The sequence below is a fragment of the Miniopterus schreibersii genome, assembly GCF_964146895.1.
Source record: "Miniopterus schreibersii genome assembly, chromosome: 12".
Lineage (NCBI taxonomy): Eukaryota > Metazoa > Chordata > Mammalia > Chiroptera > Miniopteridae > Miniopterus > Miniopterus schreibersii.
This window is the reverse complement of record NC_138112.1, coordinates 28315484-28334205: the sequence shown is the minus strand read 5'-3', so window position 1 is coordinate 28334205 and position 18722 is coordinate 28315484. Positions and strand designations below refer to the sequence as shown.

The window sequence follows — 18722 nt, the reverse complement described above, 5'->3', positions numbered from 1 at the left end:
TATCTACCAATGTTTTATTATTTTGAACACACAAGTCAGTTAAAAGATCTGCTGTATGTGGAGCACTCACCATAAATAATCTTAAAGAATGAAAAAATGTTTCCACCATATGGTTCAGTCTGCATGTGGCTATAAATTGTGCGTCATAGATGCGAACTGGGTTAATATTCAATTTCTTTTCTCAGGATTCCAAGGATGACACACAGCCTTCGAAGATTAATTCATTAACTCAATGGCCCTGAGATTTAAAAGGTAACTGATTTCACTGTCAGTGATGCTCTCAATTAATGCCATTATTCTTCCTTCCTCACTGAGAACATAAGCAGAGTCCAGGTTCAAGTTGAGAAACATCCCTTTGGAAACCAGAGGCAAGAATCCTCACATCAGCTGTTCAAATGCCAAGTTTTCCAAAGGGGGAATCACATGTGACACAAAACAACACAGTCAGCCTTGACGATGAACAGGAAGAGAGACACTGAAACTACAGCACAAATGGTTCTTTGTGAAATTTTAGATTTGAACTCGTCTCAGAGCAGACTTCTACTCTAGCCCCTTCTAGTTGTGCCACCTTGGACAAGTCACTTTATCACTCAGTGCCTCAGTTTGCAAATAGCGTGATAACAATTACTTCAGAGTTGTTACAACTAGGATTGCATAAGGTAATATAATATAGTAAGTGAATTCGATAACAAAGTTCGGATTTCCAGAATATTTTCCCATATATTTGAAAAAACCCCACCTTTCTTATTCAGAGGAACAGCCAAGTCTGAAAGATGCATAGGTTGTCCAGGCAGAGATGTGGACTGCATTTTACCTTCATTGCCGAGTACTGGCAAAGGATTTGGTCAGTTCGCCTAAGAGCATCCTTGTGGGCCATGCCAAAGGTGAAAGACGGCTCCGAAAAGCATGGGCTGTAATTTCTGTCAAAACAACCCAGGCTGAAGACAGTTTGTCCCTAACGTAACATAATGGAAGAGAAGGTAGTTAAATAACACTGACATGACTTTAATTTTGAAGCAGCAATAAGTAGCCCTCACAAAATATTTTGTCACTTGTATATTTTATATACAATGTCACCCTCTAAGAAAGGTTCACTATAATAACCAGACAACGTAAAAGCCTGGGTTTGCATTGCCAAGTGAGTATAAAATAATATCTCTTCTTTTTTTCAGGCTTATGTCATGGAATAGTTATATGGAACAAGGAGATGAGAAGCTTGGTCGACACTGTGTGATAGTAGATCTCCCCGAAGTAATGACTGGACAAAACAGGAATTCCAGGAACCATTGTGGGCAGTCAATGCAGATGTGTAAAATGAGAGAAAATGTTAAGAGGGAAAATAACAACCAGGAGCATTGCCAGAGGAAGGAGGCCCCTTGGGGAATAATAATAATACTCCATGGGGGAGTAGTGGTGATTCTGCAGAAGAGAGGGCTCAGGGAGAAAGTGGATGTTGATTTCTTTTCTAAATAATTCAAGGCCTGTCACATGAAGAGCATTTAGACAACTAACGATAGTCACTAACTCTTCTATAGTACTTATTAGGGCCACACACTGTCCTAAGTATTTAATTTCATATTTATGAACTCATTTAGTCTTCACAACAACTCTCAGGGTGGTATTATTATCACCTCCATTTTACAGATGAGCACACTGAGGCACAGGCAGTGAAGGGATTTGCTCACATTCACAAAGTTTCTAAGTGTTAAAGCCATAATTTGATCTCAGCCAACATACCCATAAAGCCTACACTTTCTATTTTCCTGCGCTTTGTAGTTTGGAATACTTTGCTAGACTGGAGAAAATAGACCAGTAGAAATTACTGAAGGAGAAAATGAAAATTGATGTAAGAAATGCCTTTTAAACAGTAATGTTCAAAATTTAGGGTTATAAAGGGTCCCCTCTCATTGAAGGTGGAAGATAAGTCTTGGCCTGTGGAAATGTTTCTCACCAACCTTCACATATATGAGAGTTGCTTTAAGAAAAGCAAGTTTAAATGATTTGGGGGTGATTTAAAAACCTCAGTTGGTATCAGAGAGTTTTTTTGGTTTTGTTTTTTCAGCTTAGTTTAATAAATCAATGACTACATTTTGATATTTTCATTTTGTTTTACCTGAATAGGGCAATTATTTGAATTTGTTTGTAATGAAAACAAAATCGAAAACAAAACAGCAAGAGATAGAGGAAAGGAGCAAGGCTGGGAGTTAAAGGTGTGAATTTCACCCTGACTTTTGCTCCATGTTGAGTGACTTTGGGGAACTCAGGACTTTCTGAGCCTTCATGTTCTTCTTTACAAAATGAGGAATGCTGTGTTTTCTTTTCCCCTTTCACAGGGTAGTAAGAAAAATACAATATCTGAAAGAATATTTTGAAAATAGTGAATATTAAAATATGGGCTGTATTATAACGTATACATGATATCAACTAGACGAAACAATACTACACGCACAATTGATCTAACAGCCAACCTCACCAATTTTAGCTTCAGAAAACATAGATCTACTTTCAGGAGGAAAATTTCAAAAATACAGTTGCAACACTGCTTGAAACAGACTCTTTTCCTTGGATTAGAAGAATGCTAGGTATGCGAGACATAATGTCATTTTTGTTGTCCCCACCTCCCGAGTAACATTACTGAGCTTTGAGTCAAGTTCAAGCAAATGGAGCGGTTGGCTTTTTTTTCAAATTTTAAGAAATAATCATGAAAAGAAAGAAATGCATTTCTATCCACCTATTGTCTATCTTTTTCCTGAAGGTGATTTTAGCCTTCCAGTGCTAACCTAAGATGTTTTGCCATTTGGCATATTATTTCCTTTTGATAAAAGCATTCACTGTAAAGGCAATCTAAATACTTCGTGGCTGGTCAGAGAATACGTATGTTGCTCCAAAAAAAGTCTTCTATATTTTTTAGGCTTACTGGTGGCACTGCATAGTAATTGAAGACAGATCAGCCAGCTCTGCCACATATTAGTTCTGTGACCATAAATGCATGCCTCAACGTTGTTGAACCACAGTTTGTGTATCTATAAAAGAGAGGCTCTAAAGCTTACATAATAGACTAATTGTTATGATATGAAATAACTACTATAGAATGATTAACCTATAAGCCTGAAACTTTAATAAATGATGGAGACTGATATACTTACTATTACAGCAGCTACTGCTACCAGCATGAGAAATAGCACTGAACATTGTGTCCTGCTTACAAAGAAGATCCTATCTATCTATAAACACATAAATACACACATATACATAAAACATTACATGTATATGTATAATATAATATACAATATAAATGTATATAAAATTTATACACATGTGCATGTGTATATGTGTATATACACACACTGTAAGAAGAAAAAAATCTTTAACCTCTGTCTCTTGTCAATAGACTAAATGATTTTTTTTTTCTTCTAGAGAGAGAGAAAGGGAGAGGGAGAGGGAGAGGGAGAAAGAAACATCAATGATGAGAGACAGTTAGTGATTGGCCGCCTCCTGCACGCCCCCTGCTGGAGATCAAGCCTGAAACGCAGGCATGCGTCCTAACTGGAAATCGAACCAGTATCTCCTGGCTCATAGGTCTATACTCAACAACTGAGCCACTCCGGCCGACCCTAAATGATTCTTATAGTGATTTTACTAGTGATCTACTAGTTTCTTCCAGTAATTAAAATCAGCTAGATGTAAAATGCTGTGTTATATATAGAAAGAATTAAACCAAGAAACATTTTGGACTTCAAGGGCCTTGAAATTGATTTAAAAGATAGACATACTATGGACACAGATGACAGTGAGGAGGCCCTGAGGTAAGGAAGAGAACAGATAAGCTCATTCAGACTTGGGAATTTAACCAAGATCTTACAGGAGGTAACTTATGAGCTGGGTTTTGAGTAAGAAAGAGCTTGTCAGGCAAAAACAGTAAGGGAGTAAAGAACGATTTTAGGATCAAAAGATCGGTGATCCTGAATTAAATGAAAGATGACATTATCCTCAATGACAAAACGGATGCTGTTGAATTTATACTGAATCTACATAGATCAAACATTTCAAAACTTTAAAACAAGGTAATGCATCATAGAGGTTCGGATGCCCATGAATATTTTCATAATTCATGCATTCCTTTTCTCTGAAGGACAGATAATTTGAAAGTTTAAAAACGCATCAAGCTCATCAAGCTAAGTGGATAAAATAGAAGCTTTTAAGCCTATTAGTTGTAAGCATTTCTCAAATGCTGGAAATAACTCAGTTTTCCTACTATGCAAGTCAATTTTGAGATGCAAGTGTTTTTGTTTTCTTCTCCAGGGCTTTCTCCTTCCCTCCCCCCCATTAAAGCAGGTGTTCTTCAGAGGGGGCCGGAAGGGGAGGGAGGGTTGAAATCAGAAGCAGTTTGCAAAGACGCCGAGGCTTATGTTTCTAAAACCTAAGCCCATAGAATGAAACGAAAGGGTTCAGGGAGGAAGAAAAAGGGGGGGGGCTCTTCTTCAGAGGCAGAGAATCTTGGTGAGGGAAGGAATAAGAGTGAAGCTTCCCAAATGGGGCGTGGGCTGGGGCGAGTCTCTTGCACTAGAATAAGACAGAAGAGAGAAGACTCTTCAGAGATGAATGACTTTGAGGCATGTCTGAGACAATGAAGACCTAAGTGTTTCCTAAAGATTCTCATAAGCCGTTGCATCCCTTAGGATCTGTTCAGTTGGGAGTAACATGAGCCCCAGTTCAAACGGCTGACATAGTAAAGGGGACTCATTGTTACCTTGATAGAAGTTCCCCAGGAGAGCCTCAGCCATGGTCTCGAGACACCACCAAGACTGCTCTTTCCCCCATTTATTTACTCTGCCATCTGAAAGGTTACTTCATTCTAAATTTGTACTCCTCTGTGGTCCTCAAATGGCTCCAAGCTACTACTACCCAAGCTACTTCATGCCCATGGAAGGGGGTGGGCTCCTGCCTCAGAACCCTAAGGACCTGGAATTCACTCGGATTGGACTGCATTAGGTTGCAGGCCACTGCCGATGGAGGTCAAGGGAAGTAGATTGCGTTCCCTGGTCTAAATCAGCAAGTCCCCACCCCCTGGAGTTCAGAGTCCCCTTAGTTTCTATCAAAGCACATGGGTTATGTAGGTGAAGGTAACCATCTGAACTAAAATCTGAGCACAGTAGCCAAGTGGAAGGTGTGGAAACCATGAAATGGGTAGAGAATAACCCCCCACTCCACTGGGATGACTCAGAGGGGCCACGGATGTGCAGCAGTTACTTGGGAGGAAACATGACTGAACAGTGTGTAGGTTGTCTCGTCACTGTGCAGTGACGCAGAACTGTGGGGTAGTTCTGGAGAGGGTTGAAGTGGTTGGGAAGGAAAGCACAAAGACTGACTGATGTTACATTTTCTGTCAGCCGGACAGCTGAGCTATAGAAACACATATCTGTATCAGTCATGGTTTGTTCAGTTACAAGTAACAAAATCCCCAGCTCTTACCACGTCTCAAGCTCTAATATTTAGTGGCTCAGGTATGATTGCTGGGCCCTATCCCACACTGCTCCTTGGGTCTTTATGTTCCAATAGTCTCCCAATGCAGTACCTCCGTCATGATCCAGAGCTCTCAGGAGACCTCTGAATTAGAGCTTTTCTCACCAAACTTCCTTGGCCATGCATAATTTTTTGATAACAAGTCATGGAAATGGATTTACTCCAACTAGAACATTCAACTTGGGAATGACAGAGTTTTATCATTTCTCTGCAAGTCTTTTTATTGTATATTTTGTCTAAAAGCTGTTAGTTTTAGAAGTACCATTATGCTGGTAATAATCGAGGGCATGTCAAAGAAAATCATGGGTAATAGTGTAACAAGAGGTTCACGGAAGAAAATATATAGTGGTTTACATGATGTGGGGGACTGAGGCTCAGCCTGGTGAACTGGAAAAGAGCACTTGTTAATATAGAGGGTTTGTGAGGTGAAAGAAAGAACAGAACTCAGCTGGGAGCTTATAAAGAAAAATGGAGAAGGTTGGAGTCAGCAGCTGAGTTTCAGCAAAATGCATTTTGTGCCGATTCATCTAAATCAGCTCTTTGAGGTATGTTTACTAGGCGCTCCTTAATCCTGAGACTTTGATGCTTACAAGTAAAGAAAAGTTAGATTAATGACCTTCCAAGTGTCTGCAAACTATATTTCTAACAGTCGATTTTTTTCCTGACATCTGAGTCCAACGGTTAACACTGCAAAGCACTTTCCACACGTGCAAAGATTGTTGGTTCCCAAATAAGAAAGGTTTTTACACAGTAAAGACCTAAATTCATAGACCTGTCACTAGCCATACTCTTTACTTGCCACTCTCTCTCTCTTTTTTATTGCTCTTTTATTTCTGGAAGTTGGAACTCAGTAATGGGTTACTTTAAAGGAGATGGTATGTGTAAGCTTTGGGATATTAAGGTTTACTGCAACCTACTAACACTGTTCTACTGGAGAGCTTTGCTTTATGACCTCACCTTAGTGGTGAGAGACATGATTAGAATTAGAAAGCTAGAGAACCAAAGCAAGGCAACATTTACTTTGAGAACATAGGACATGACTGAGCAACTTCAGCAGAGTTAAAATACAACACCAAGATACACTGATATACGTTTGCTTGCTGGCGAGTTACAATGCTTGATTTGAACTGGTCTGGCTAAGAAGAATTTCAGGGAAGGCTCGTGAAGGCTTTGGGAAGGCAGTGGTGTCTGGTTGGGTCTTTAGTACAGTTGTAACAGGAAAGGGATGCTTCCAGTTCCCTCTCTCTCTCTGTCCTTTTTTTTTTTTTTTAAATATCTTTGATTTCAGAGAGAGGAAGGGAGAGGGGGAGGGAGAGAGAGAGAGAGAGAGAGAGGGAGAGAGAGAGAGAGAGAGATATCAATGATGTGACAGTCATCATTGATCAGCTGCCTCCTGCACGCCCCCCACTGGGGATGGAGCAGGCAGCCTGGGCATGTGCCCTGACCAGGAATCAAACAGCTATCTCCTGGATCCTAGGTCGACGCTCAGCAACTGAGCCACGCCCGGCCCGGCTCTCTCTTATCTGTTTTCTCTGGTTCTCTAAGAGGAACAATCCCATTGGCTCATTTTGGCTCAGGTGACAGCCTCTGAACTGTGCATCAAATCACTAAGAAACGTTTTAAAAATAAAGATTTCCCATGCTCTACCCCCAAGGTTCTGATACACTTGATATGAGGCAGGGCTCAGGATCAGTGTCAGTTTCTACTAGCTCACCAGATTAACTCCCATGAGGAGCTCTAGACCAATCAACCCTGTGACCATGGGTGTTGTGACGCATGGTCTTTCCCAGAACCACATGGTTGGAATGGGGAGAGAAGATTCCCAGAAGTAGGAAGATGTTCTTCCTGCCAGTTTTAATGTCCAGACAAAACAATAGCTGCTCATAATATTATATGTAGAGATGGGAAATGGGAGATGATTAGAATACAGCATTTTAAGGAGGTATCAGGGCATCTAAAGCAAATATCATAGTCGGGAGCTATTAAACACAAAATACACTATAACTGCTTGTCTAGCCTGAAACTACATTATTGTGAACTAACAAAGAAGAAAATATAGAGCTACAGTAGCACTGGGCTATTCTAAAGGAAGCTATGGCTGCAAACTCAAGGGGAGATTCCATTGATATACTCAGCACGCTTAAAAAAATACCTTGATAATTAGGTATGTATACATTTTGGAGATTACCTAATAAGCTTATCATTTAGGACAAATATAGCTCCCCCCCCCCCCCAGGAAAGCAGACATGTGCATTTGCCACTTTACCTAGCCCTGTAAGCATAGCCTGCAGTTATACAAACAGTGACGTGCTAAAAAAAAGAAAAAGAAAAGAGTTCTGGATAACTGTGTGTGTGTGTGTGTGTGTGTGTGTGTACTTTATAATAACTAATAATATTGAGTATCTATGATGTTCCATGAACTCTTTTTAAGTTTATTATTTTTATTTTTCACAACAGTGCTGTAAGATAGATACTAGTATTCCATTCATTATGGAGAAAACTTACACTTTAATAGGTTAAACAACTTGCTTAAGGTCACACAAGAAGTGGCTGATCCTAGATTCAAAATAAGGTCTGAGTTCAAAAACTGTGGTTCTTTCCACTGCTTACAAAAACCTATGTTTGTTTCATAAATTTATAATACCTTCCACCAAGCCAATAAAACTCTGATCAAAATTCATACATATTAAATACAATTTTTGTTTATTTCTAAATATACACTTATGTTTGGATAGTATCTATGTATTTATATACATATACATGTGCATATATTTGAAACACTTCAAATATACGCTGATAATTGGGTATGCACAAAATTTGGAATTCATTTAAGAAACTTACTTATATTTAAAAATTATTTGACTAAACTAGAATGAGATTGTGCTACAGCTGACTATATAAAAACTGAAAGCAAATCAAATATCATTGGGACTCTGGAGTTTTATCCTTGTTATTATTAATTAAAAATGGCTAAAGAGACTCAGAAAAAAATCAAATTTAGAAACCCCAAGCCTCTACATTATTTGAAGTAACAGGGCCTTAATTCCATTTGAATTTAGAAATTTTCATCTTTATGAAAATTCAATAATGTGAGAGAGACAAATTGGGCTTAAGTGATTTAGACACCCAATGACTTTCTCTTTAATTTGATGTCTGGGTGAATATGAACAGTACGTCGGTAGGGAGCTTTAATAAGTCACTTTTTACTTGGCAGTTCACAAATACTGTTTTCATAATCCCATGTTACCCATCTTATACGCAAAACTTGGTTCATCTATAGAAATTTGCAGGGTACAATAAATCAGTCACTTTACTGTCTAAATCTGTTTGTTTTAGCATGGGTTAAATAATAAGTGACAGAAGTTAATGATTTATATTTGTGAAGATGGCTCAGATCTTTTATTTTTTTTTAATTGTAAAAGAATATCCTTGACTTGTCAGACAGAACATTCAAATAGTATCACATGGCCATACATTCTGCAGCTGTCAGGAAAGCACTCCAAATGTTCTTTCTTTTTTTGGAGGCTAAGGGGCAGGCGTGGGAAGAGATGGCAGATAGTCTCTTCAACATCTCTGCTAAATTGTAGTCATGCATGTTGGTCAGGGTTATGAAGGCATTATGAATCTATTATCCATGCTGGGTCAACTCACTTCTTTTGATATAAATCATATCAGAGATACATAGCCTATTAACTTCACACATGGATAGTAGATAAATCACTCAGAGGCATGGATTTTATACTCAGCTACCTTTGCTAATGTCATAAAAGCCCAGGGTGTTACAAAGGCTTGAAATATCACAGTTGGCCATCTTTGAGAGGCCCAGATTATGTCAATAAAAGGACTTTGTTGGATTATAGTCCAGGACTCTGCCTCCTCTGCTCTCTCTGGCATTTTCCCATCCTACAAAACAACAGAAGCTGTTCTTCTAACATTCTTAACATATTGTGAATCATCTTTTCCTACATCATCACTGCAGAATGTAGCCATTAATTACATGTTGTGAGTGGCCTACCTGCATCATCTCCTGAATTCTATGAAATGTATAGCCAATATCGCAGCCAGAGTGATCTTTTTGAAACACAACTATGATGGTCATTTTTTTGCTTAAAATTCTCCTCAAGCTCTCCCGTGTCTTCACGATAAAACTGAAATCCTTCTGCTTATTATAAAAGGCATCTATGTCCTCAGCTCTCTCCATCTCTCTAGGCTGGTCTCTCTGTCTGAATCCTACTTATAACTTGCAGTGCAGTCACTCAGAACTACTTGCAGTTCCTTGAACATGTTACTTTTCCATGGGCCCTTGAACATTTGCACATGCTGTTTCCTGCCTGAGGGGCCGCTTGCCTCCACTCCCTTTCCCACAGCTAGCTCCCTCTCAGGGTCCATAAGCCAGCTCAGGCGCAATGCCTCAGGGAGTGCTCCATTCTGGGCCAGGAATCCTCAGCATTCTGTTCTTCTTTATGTTTTCTGCCTACTTACTTCTCTGTGTCCTTATCAGACTATAAAATGCTATGAAACAAGGACTGTGACCCAGTGCCTTTGTTCAGTAAGGGCTCGACAAATAAAGGTACATAAAACATTTGTGGGATTCACCATGGGTACCAAGTGGCCAATGCCATGAACAATGCTCATGTAGAGGAGGAGTCAACTTGTCCTCGAATTGCCCAGTGGCTTTCCCTTTTCTTTTTATGTCATCATAGAAATATAAAGAACACTATAATAAAATTCCTTCCATCAAGAAAGAGAGATTTTATTCATCATTTAATGTAAGAACTTTTCTACTTGTGTTAATTTATGAAAGGGCTTTTTGCCCAAGAGGGGAAGTCAAGGAAAGCTTCATAGAGGAAATGACACTTGAACTTAATTCTGAAGGCAGTTTAACTCAGTGGCAATGAGCTTAAATTCTAGTGTCTGTGGGCATGGAGCTGAATCCTAGCTCCATCCATTGCTAACATTATCACGTTTGACAAGTGATTTAATTTCCAAGCCTCTGTGTCCTAATATGTAAAAGGGAGTTAGCAAATATCCACCTCATAGGGATATTACAAAATGTGATAAGTGTGATGAGTTTGTTACTAAAGTAAATGTTCTAGAGATTAAATGTAGAAAAAGTGTAAGCTATAAAGGCATATAACAATGACCACAACTACTTCATCATTGGACGTCTGACATCTAACAAAGTAACTGAAAAGAAAAAGAAGAAAAGCTGGTATAAAAGAAGTTATTGCTAGATTAATGTAAATTATTCATTGAGACTTGGAAGCTATGTTTTTAATAAGCTCCCTCAATGATTCTGACAAATAACGTTTGTGAGAACTACCATGTTAACACAAAGAGAGTGTTAAGAACAGCTATGCATGCTGTTCTAAATCTTTATATTGACTCATTTAATCATCGCAAGGGTCCTAGGAGGTAATTCCAAAGTCTTCAGCCTCATTTTCAGAAGTGGAAACTGAGGCACAGATAGGTTAAGTATTCAGCTCGAAGTAACTCAACCAGTAAGTGATAGGGCTGGGGTACAAAATTAGGCCATGCATCTCTACTTCACTGTACTTGCAGGGCTAGGGTACAGGCATAACCCATTTGTGAGCCAAATATTCACTGAATGTTTAGTGCATTCCAGACACCATTGGAGGTGGGCTGAATATAGAAGTGATTATATATTTAAATATATATTTAGTGGGGGGAATGGATGTTAACATTGTGAACAATCAATCAATAAATAATATACCTTTCAGATATTGGTAAATGCAATGAAAAGATAAAACTATGGATTACCTTGATTGGGATGCTAGTACTAATTTAAATGGGATGCAAATGGAGATTTTTCTGAGGAGGAGACATTTGAGTAGGTCTTTAAATAATGAAAAGACCAAGTTATAAAAAGATCCGAGGAGAGATTTTTCCATGCAGATAGAATAGCTGATAAAAAGGCTTATAGGTGGGAATAACTTGGCTTTTTTAAGGAATGATGAGAAATTCAGTGTGGCTAAAGTAGAATATATTCAAGGAGTTGGTGGTGAGAGCTTCATGTTGGAGAAAGACGTAGGGGTCACACTGTAGAAGGCCGTGTAGATGGTGATGATGAGTATAATTATCACCTCTTGGGGGGCTTTAGGAATGAAAGTGACATGACCTGGTGGAACAAATATATATATTCGTTAATCCCCACCCAGGGATAATTTTTCCATTGATTTTTTTTTTTTTTTTGAGAGAGAGAATGGAGGGGAGAGACGAGAGAGAGAGAGAGAGAAATACTGATGTGAGAGAGACACACAGATTGGTTGCCTCCTGCACTGGCCCTAACTGGGGCTGGGGATGGAGCCTGCAACTGAGATACGTGCTGTTGACCTGGAATCTAACCCAAGACCCTTCGATCTATGGGCCAACCAACCGTCTAACCATTGAGTCAAACAAGCCAAGGTTGGTTTATATTTTTTAAAAGATTACTCTGATTACTTTGAGGGGAAATGTAGTCCAGACATGGGATGATATTGGTTTGGAGCAGGATTCAGCAGAACAGGTGGCAAGTTGTGATTGATTTTGAAATCTATTTTTATGGTTGTACCAGTAGGGCTTGCTCTGGATGCTGAGGGAAAATGCGTAATTAAGCAAGATGCCTAGATGATTTTTTTTGGCTTGAATAATAAGAAAAATGATAGAACCAATTAGTTAAGAGGAGGAACATTAGGCTAGAAGCAGCTTTGGCCCAGAGGGTGGAGAGTGCAGGGAAATCATAAATTCTATTGGGAACATACCAGAGATGCCAACTGGACAGTTAGCTGTCCACATTTGGAGTGCAGGGGAGGTAATGACTTCAGATTTGGGAATCACCAGCTGGTAGCTGATATTTAAAGCCATGGGTCTGGATGAGATGGCCTAGGGTTTGAGGAGAGATGAGGTCTGTGCACTGGGTTTCTGCAGTGCTCCAATATTTAGAGTTGGAGCCAGCAAGGACACTGAAAAAGAGCACCCATGAGGTGGTGAATAAACAGGGGAGTGTTTTGTTCCAGAAGCCAAGAAATTAACACCTTTGAGGAAGGAGGCAATGACTGCTGCATCAAATGCTGCTGAGAAATCAGTCAGAACTGAGAACTGATACTTGTATTTTGCAAGATGGACCCCGGCGTGACTTTGATAGGGGTGATGTTAGGACTATTGTGGGGATGCAAGCATGAAATAGGTTAAAATAAGAAAATGAGGTAATAAAGCAGAGTCAATAAAAATAGACAATTTTCCTAGTTATTATGTAAAGCAAAATAAAATAAGGCAGTAATAGGAGGGGAACTTTGGTCAAGAGACTGTTGTTGTTTTTTTAAGATGAGAAATATTATATCATGTCTGTATTAAATTTATCCAAGAAAAAGTGAGAGAGAAACTGATATGGCAGGAGAGAGAGGAGAAAACTGCAGAGGCAAAGTCTTTGAATGGATGAGAAATTACAGAGTCCAGGTCATGAGTGAAGAGCTGACCTTGGAAAGGAGCAGGGAAAATTCCTTCCTTGTAACAGGGAGATCACACTTGCAGACCTGGTGGTAGGAAAGTAAGTGGTTTTCATTTAAGTGCTTGGATTTTCTCTAGGACATATAAAAAGAGGTCAACAGGTGAGCCTGTGGATGAGGGAGGGGGTGTTAGAGATCTGAGGAGCACAAATGAGATGTGAAATTGTTGTCCTAGGGAATGAGAAAGTAACTTTTCTAAATAAATGTGTAAGAATTGCTAGGATATTTTGAGGGTCCATCTGAAATCAATAGTTATCATTTTAAAGTGAGATGAGCGAGTGCTTCTGTAGCCAGGCTCCGTTGCCCAGGTGCTGGCATGAAGTCAGTAGGACGGTGTTGGTTTCACGATGGTAGATTAACCATAGATGAGGTTTTGTTGGATGAACACAAAAAAGAGAGAGGATTAAAAATGCTGAGTGTATGAGAAGAATAATTGGAATATATACTAAGTTAGGAGGGAAGGGAGGGCTTAATGAAGGGTGAAAACTGAAGGGAAATGGTGGAATCAATGATTCAAGGTCCCGATAAGGTTGAAGAGTTTTTAGAGTGGAGGTATTAGAATAAATGGTGAATACGAAAAGGAGGTGCTGTTCAGAGAAGATGATGCTTTTAACACAGGTTTTGGGAGAGAGAGGCAATGGATGGCAATGACAAGATTTAGAGTATAACAGAATACCTAGGGCAGGGAGAGGGGGAGTGAGATGACACGCTAGGTCATGAAGCAAGTATCAGAACCCAGACTAGAACACACATTTGCCAGACTCCTCCTGAATGCTGTACCTCACACCAACATTAGCTTCTAATTACGTTTTTTACCTGTAAAACCAAGGGTTTTCAAAACAATGATATGTGTGGAGTATGGGGAGAGAGAAGGTTGGTTTAATGAGTTTGAAATCTGTGCAAAGAGGGCCCTATATATAGAAGGGCTCACTCTTGGCATTTATTTATTTGTTTGTTTGTTTGTTTACTTTTCAAACTATAAGAGAAAGTTTATTTAGAAGTCACAAAGGTAGGAGTGAGCCATAGAAGAAATGGGGTCAGTAAACAAGTTACAGAAAAAGAAGGGCCCTTGGAGCTTGGCTGGGGGGGGGGGGGGAGGAGAGAGAGAGAAAGAGAAGAGAGAGAGAAACAGACCTTGAGAGGTGGAAGAAGGAAGAGAGGCTTGGGAGTTGGGGGTGCTAAGGGTGGGGTGGAGAATGCCCTTGGGAAGGAAGGGGGTGGGGAAAGGCCCCAGAGCCACCCACACTTGGTGTAATGCTCTGCTGTTGCCATCTTTTAATTCTTACTATTTTTTTAAACCAGGGTACCACATTTTCATTTTGTACTGTGCCCCACAAATTATATAGCCAGCTCTGTAGAGAAGATTAATAATTTAGAAGGGGAAATGTGTTCTTTTTTCTCATTAGGGCAAATTTTCCATAAGCTTCCTCCATTTAGCATGCCTTTAAAATTTTATCAGAGTTCATAACGTAAGCTTTAAAATACTAATCTGTCAAATACTTAATCTTCAATGTAAATTTCCTTTTAAAACCACTCACACTCAATAAAAATTAGGAAGAATGATAAATTTCCTGACTCAGGAAAGTGAAATATAAAAAAAAATAAATAAATTTAAGTGTAGGTCTTGAGTGTAAATTCATACTTGAATGGTAGCTTAGGAAATGCACTTTCATTTTTATTTCTTGTTATATATGTAATATATGTTTGGTATGGGAAGTTTAGGAAATAAATATAAATAAACAGATGAAGCAAAAAAATCACCCCCAAAATCCTTAACAAGAGTTAACCCTTTTACCATTTTGGTGTGTATCCTTTTAGGTTTTATGCATATATTTATAAATGTATACCTTTGTTTGTGCTTAGTGGATTATATTTTAAATAACACTGTAAAACTTGATTTTTAATTTAACAATATATTTAGTAATATAGTCTACTTACATCTCTATCCTTAAAATTAAATATTTAAAAATACTATTACAATATAATTTAATATGATTTTTCTATTTATATGGACACATAATAATGTATTATTAAACATTTGTCTTTTTATTTCTTCACTATTATAAAAAACACCAATATGAACATCCTTTGTGTATTTGTATAATTCAATAAGTACAAATTCTGGGTAGAAAGTTTGCCCATTTTAATGCTTTTGATACATTCTTCCAAGTTGTTCATTTATGATTGCACCAATGTCCAGACCCACTCAATGGCAGTAAATATTAACCTTCCTTTAAAATTTCTTGCCAATTGGGTAGATGAAAACTGTTTAGTATCATTGCTTTCTTTGTTTATTAATAAGGTTGCACAGGTTTATGTATGTTATCAGCCCCCTTTTTTTGATGAGAATCCTGTTAATGCTGTTTGGTCACGTAAAAACATTTTTTTTGTAGGTCATTTTTGGCCTTTCTCTTATCTTTACGTACTCAGGTTGCGCTGCACAGAATTTTCCTAATTTGTCAAATCCTTCCAGCATATTTTCAGAGATCTGCAGGGTTGCTGCATTTTTCTCTATAGGGGTGCTTTTAAAATCCATCACTTGTTTGTTTGTTTTTTAAACTTAAAAATGTATGGTAATGGTAGTTATAAAGATTATATTAATATCACATAAATAAAATATTTTGTAATGTATCTAAAATGTATAGCAAAACAATAATGAAAACAAACGGAAGAAATACTGCGCTAGCTCACTGAACATTTCTGTCTTTCCTATTCATTTCTCCAAATCCTGGCAATGCATTCTATATACTGAACACTCTGGATGTTTGGTCTGTTTGTCCCCAGGCCTTCCACAGAAAGAATTTTATTAATATTCTCATTGTGAGCCCTGTTGGAAACTTCCAGGGTATGATATACAATTATGTAATTTCACAAGACAACCCCTTAGGATGCAGAATGTAGAAAGCAAGGTTGGGGCTTTGGATTATTGGATTTTTCTTACCCTCTCCAAAGTAATTTCTTCAAACTCATATTCAATTTCTGTCCCATTGACCTGTAAATAGGAAAAAAGAAAGAGAGTGATTAAATACGTAGTGAGGTGGCGACAACTTCATTTTAAATAACATTTGGGGGTTAAGTTTCATTCTGGCTATGAATAAACTACACTTTCTTGATGTGCAATTGTATGTTTGTATCCAAATAAAATATAATCCAAGCTATTCTAAAATATATGAATGAGACTACTAAAAAAAACCAAAACTTACTGCATCCCCTAGAATTTTGCAGTCTTTGAGGGAGATAGAACAATACAAAATATGCTTTGTGAATTTACAAAGAATAAACCATCACAACAGCAATGTTACGGTTATAAGGGAAACATTTTCCTAAGATATTTTAAAATTTCTATGGATGCATACTAATATATGACCTTAAAAAGTCAGTTTTAAGGGTAGCACAACCATATCATTTTTTTAAATGTAAAATATCATTAAGAATGATCATGTTACGTAAGAAATGACTTTTCCTTATTGGCTTAAACTCAGCTAATTCATCCTTATAATCCTCTTGTTATATTTATTGGGAAGCCCTAGACCATGTAACCATGCCCATGTACTTTAGTTGCAATAAGAAAAGGGCAAAGTATGATATGGTTGAAATTTTTAAGGAGACACTGTTTTAACCATTCAACCAGACCTGGAATTGATTTGAACGTAGAGAGGGAAATATATTTAAAATATAGCCAGGCAATATATAACCTATGCCTTAGATTTCAACAGATGTGCATACAGCATGTATAAAGAGTTGCTTTAAAATAATCCAACAAATATTCAATTCCCATTCTTATCTATCACAGAGTCCTTTAGAACCAGTAAAGCTTCTGAGCAAAAACATTCTCCAATTGCTAGTTTCTTTTTTCTTATATGTGTCTCAGCAACATCAGTAGCATTTAGGAATCAGCAAGAAAGACTAATTTTTAACTATAACACCATCATTGTTGTAGAGTTCTAACTTCAGTTGACTTTTCCCTTCTTTAGAAGAATTTAAACATAATTTTTGTCGATTGAGAGTTCTATGGAGGCAAGGATTTGATAGTCTAACAGAAAACCTGGCAAGAAAGAATCAATGAGAAAAAAAAAAAAAAAGAGTGAATGAGTGACTGGCTGAACTAAGGGCTTCATTCATTCATCTGCTTTAAAACACAGTTATTTGTGAATTCTCTCCTATAGGGAATTGGGATGTAGTAACATCAACTGAAGGTTAATTATAGCTATAATCAGCAAATACAAAGAATGACAATAGGTTGTATTTATGTGTGTACACCAGCCACTTAGAGCATATTTTTGATTTTCTAATTACATGAGCTAATTGGTGAATCACATTTTATTGTGTTACTACCTTATTAAACAGCCCTAAACCAAATTTGATTTTCTGTGCTTCAGCAACCTAATGACTCATAGAAGAGGACTTAATAAGGTTAGAAAGTTTTAGCTGCTCTATGGAGGTTTTTGTTTTTTACGTGTAAAAATACAAAATAAAACTCAAATCCTCTGTATGTGTGTGTTTTCATATTAATTCATTTTGTTTGTTTTTATAACTTTGTGGAATTAATAGGGGGAGGGCAGAAAGAGAAAACTGAATTAATGTGACATATTTTAATTCTCTCGGCAGGGCTCCTGGAAGCTTTCCTTTGCTTCAGTGCCTCTCTAGAGTGAAGCCTTCACATTATTCGGAAAGGAAAAAACAAACTTCAAAGAGAAGAAAACAAGCTTCTGATAATAAAATCTAAAGGCTCAGGGTGAAAGATGTTCTGTGAGGTGGTACTTAAAAGACAAATATATTGTAGTGGCATATGTTACATAGTCATGGTCTACAAAAATCTTTGCTTAACATTTCTATGATCATACATGCTGACTTTTAGATCCCAGAAGTATTATATATAGATAGCCAAATTAGTATACGGACGTTCTCTGGTCAGCTCCATGAACTACTGCAGACTTATATTTACTTCATGGGTCTTTAGTTTTCAACCTAAGAAAGGAACTTCATTTGCCTAATTCAGGATATCTTCGTATGAAGGGACAGTGCCACCTGGGTTTGGGTGTAACCTTGCTTTTAAAAGAAAGCATCTTATGACTACAACAGAATTTAGTAAATTATAAAGATGTGAAAGGTTTTTAGCATAAGTGAAGCAACATTTCAGCCTTTAGTTGAAGAACATATAAAACATGGTATCACAGGAGCCAGTGTGGGAGTTCAGGAAAGACATTTAAGAGGTTCTAGTGTCCATTCTCTCATCACTAGGAGAGCATGCTATATGTTCTGCCTAAGGACCCCTAAGGCAAGACATACTACAACCTTCCTTGGCAAAGACCTTGGAGGAAAAAATAAGCTAGAAAGAATTAAGAATACCTCTATTTAAGACATCCGTGAAAATTTAGCGACTTTCGAAAGCAATATTCTTTGAATATTTTCTCCCCACATTTATTTAGAAGAGTGGTTGCTTATTAAGAGGTAAAGAACCAAGAGGTATGAACAGTAACTCCTCATAGCCATAATTTGCTGTATTCTCAACAAAACAAAAGAACCTCCACCATCTTCTGGGGGTTTTACAGACAACTTATTGTCTGAACTTACTTGGTGGTCTTGCTCTACCCCCCTATCAGTTTATTAATTTATGCCTTTCAATTTACAAAGTTCTCTTCCTGAAAAGAATTCTGCCAAATATAACTGTTTGCTGTTCTTGATCAGTAATAT

General features: G+C 37.8%; 1 protein-coding gene across 20 annotated transcripts in view; it reads right to left on the bottom strand.

Moving 5' to 3' along the window:
- The window catches only part of DLG2 (discs large MAGUK scaffold protein 2), a 1618243-nt gene that overhangs the window by 520109 nt on the left and 1079412 nt on the right, over positions 1-18722 (bottom strand). For all 20 annotated transcript variants that reach the window (XM_081155084.1, XM_081155073.1, XM_081155097.1 and 17 more), the window contains one exon: positions 15970-16020. In XM_081155084.1, coding sequence (XP_081011210.1) covers positions 15970-16020 — 51 coding nt within the window. The remainder of the gene's footprint in view (positions 1-15969; positions 16021-18722) is intronic.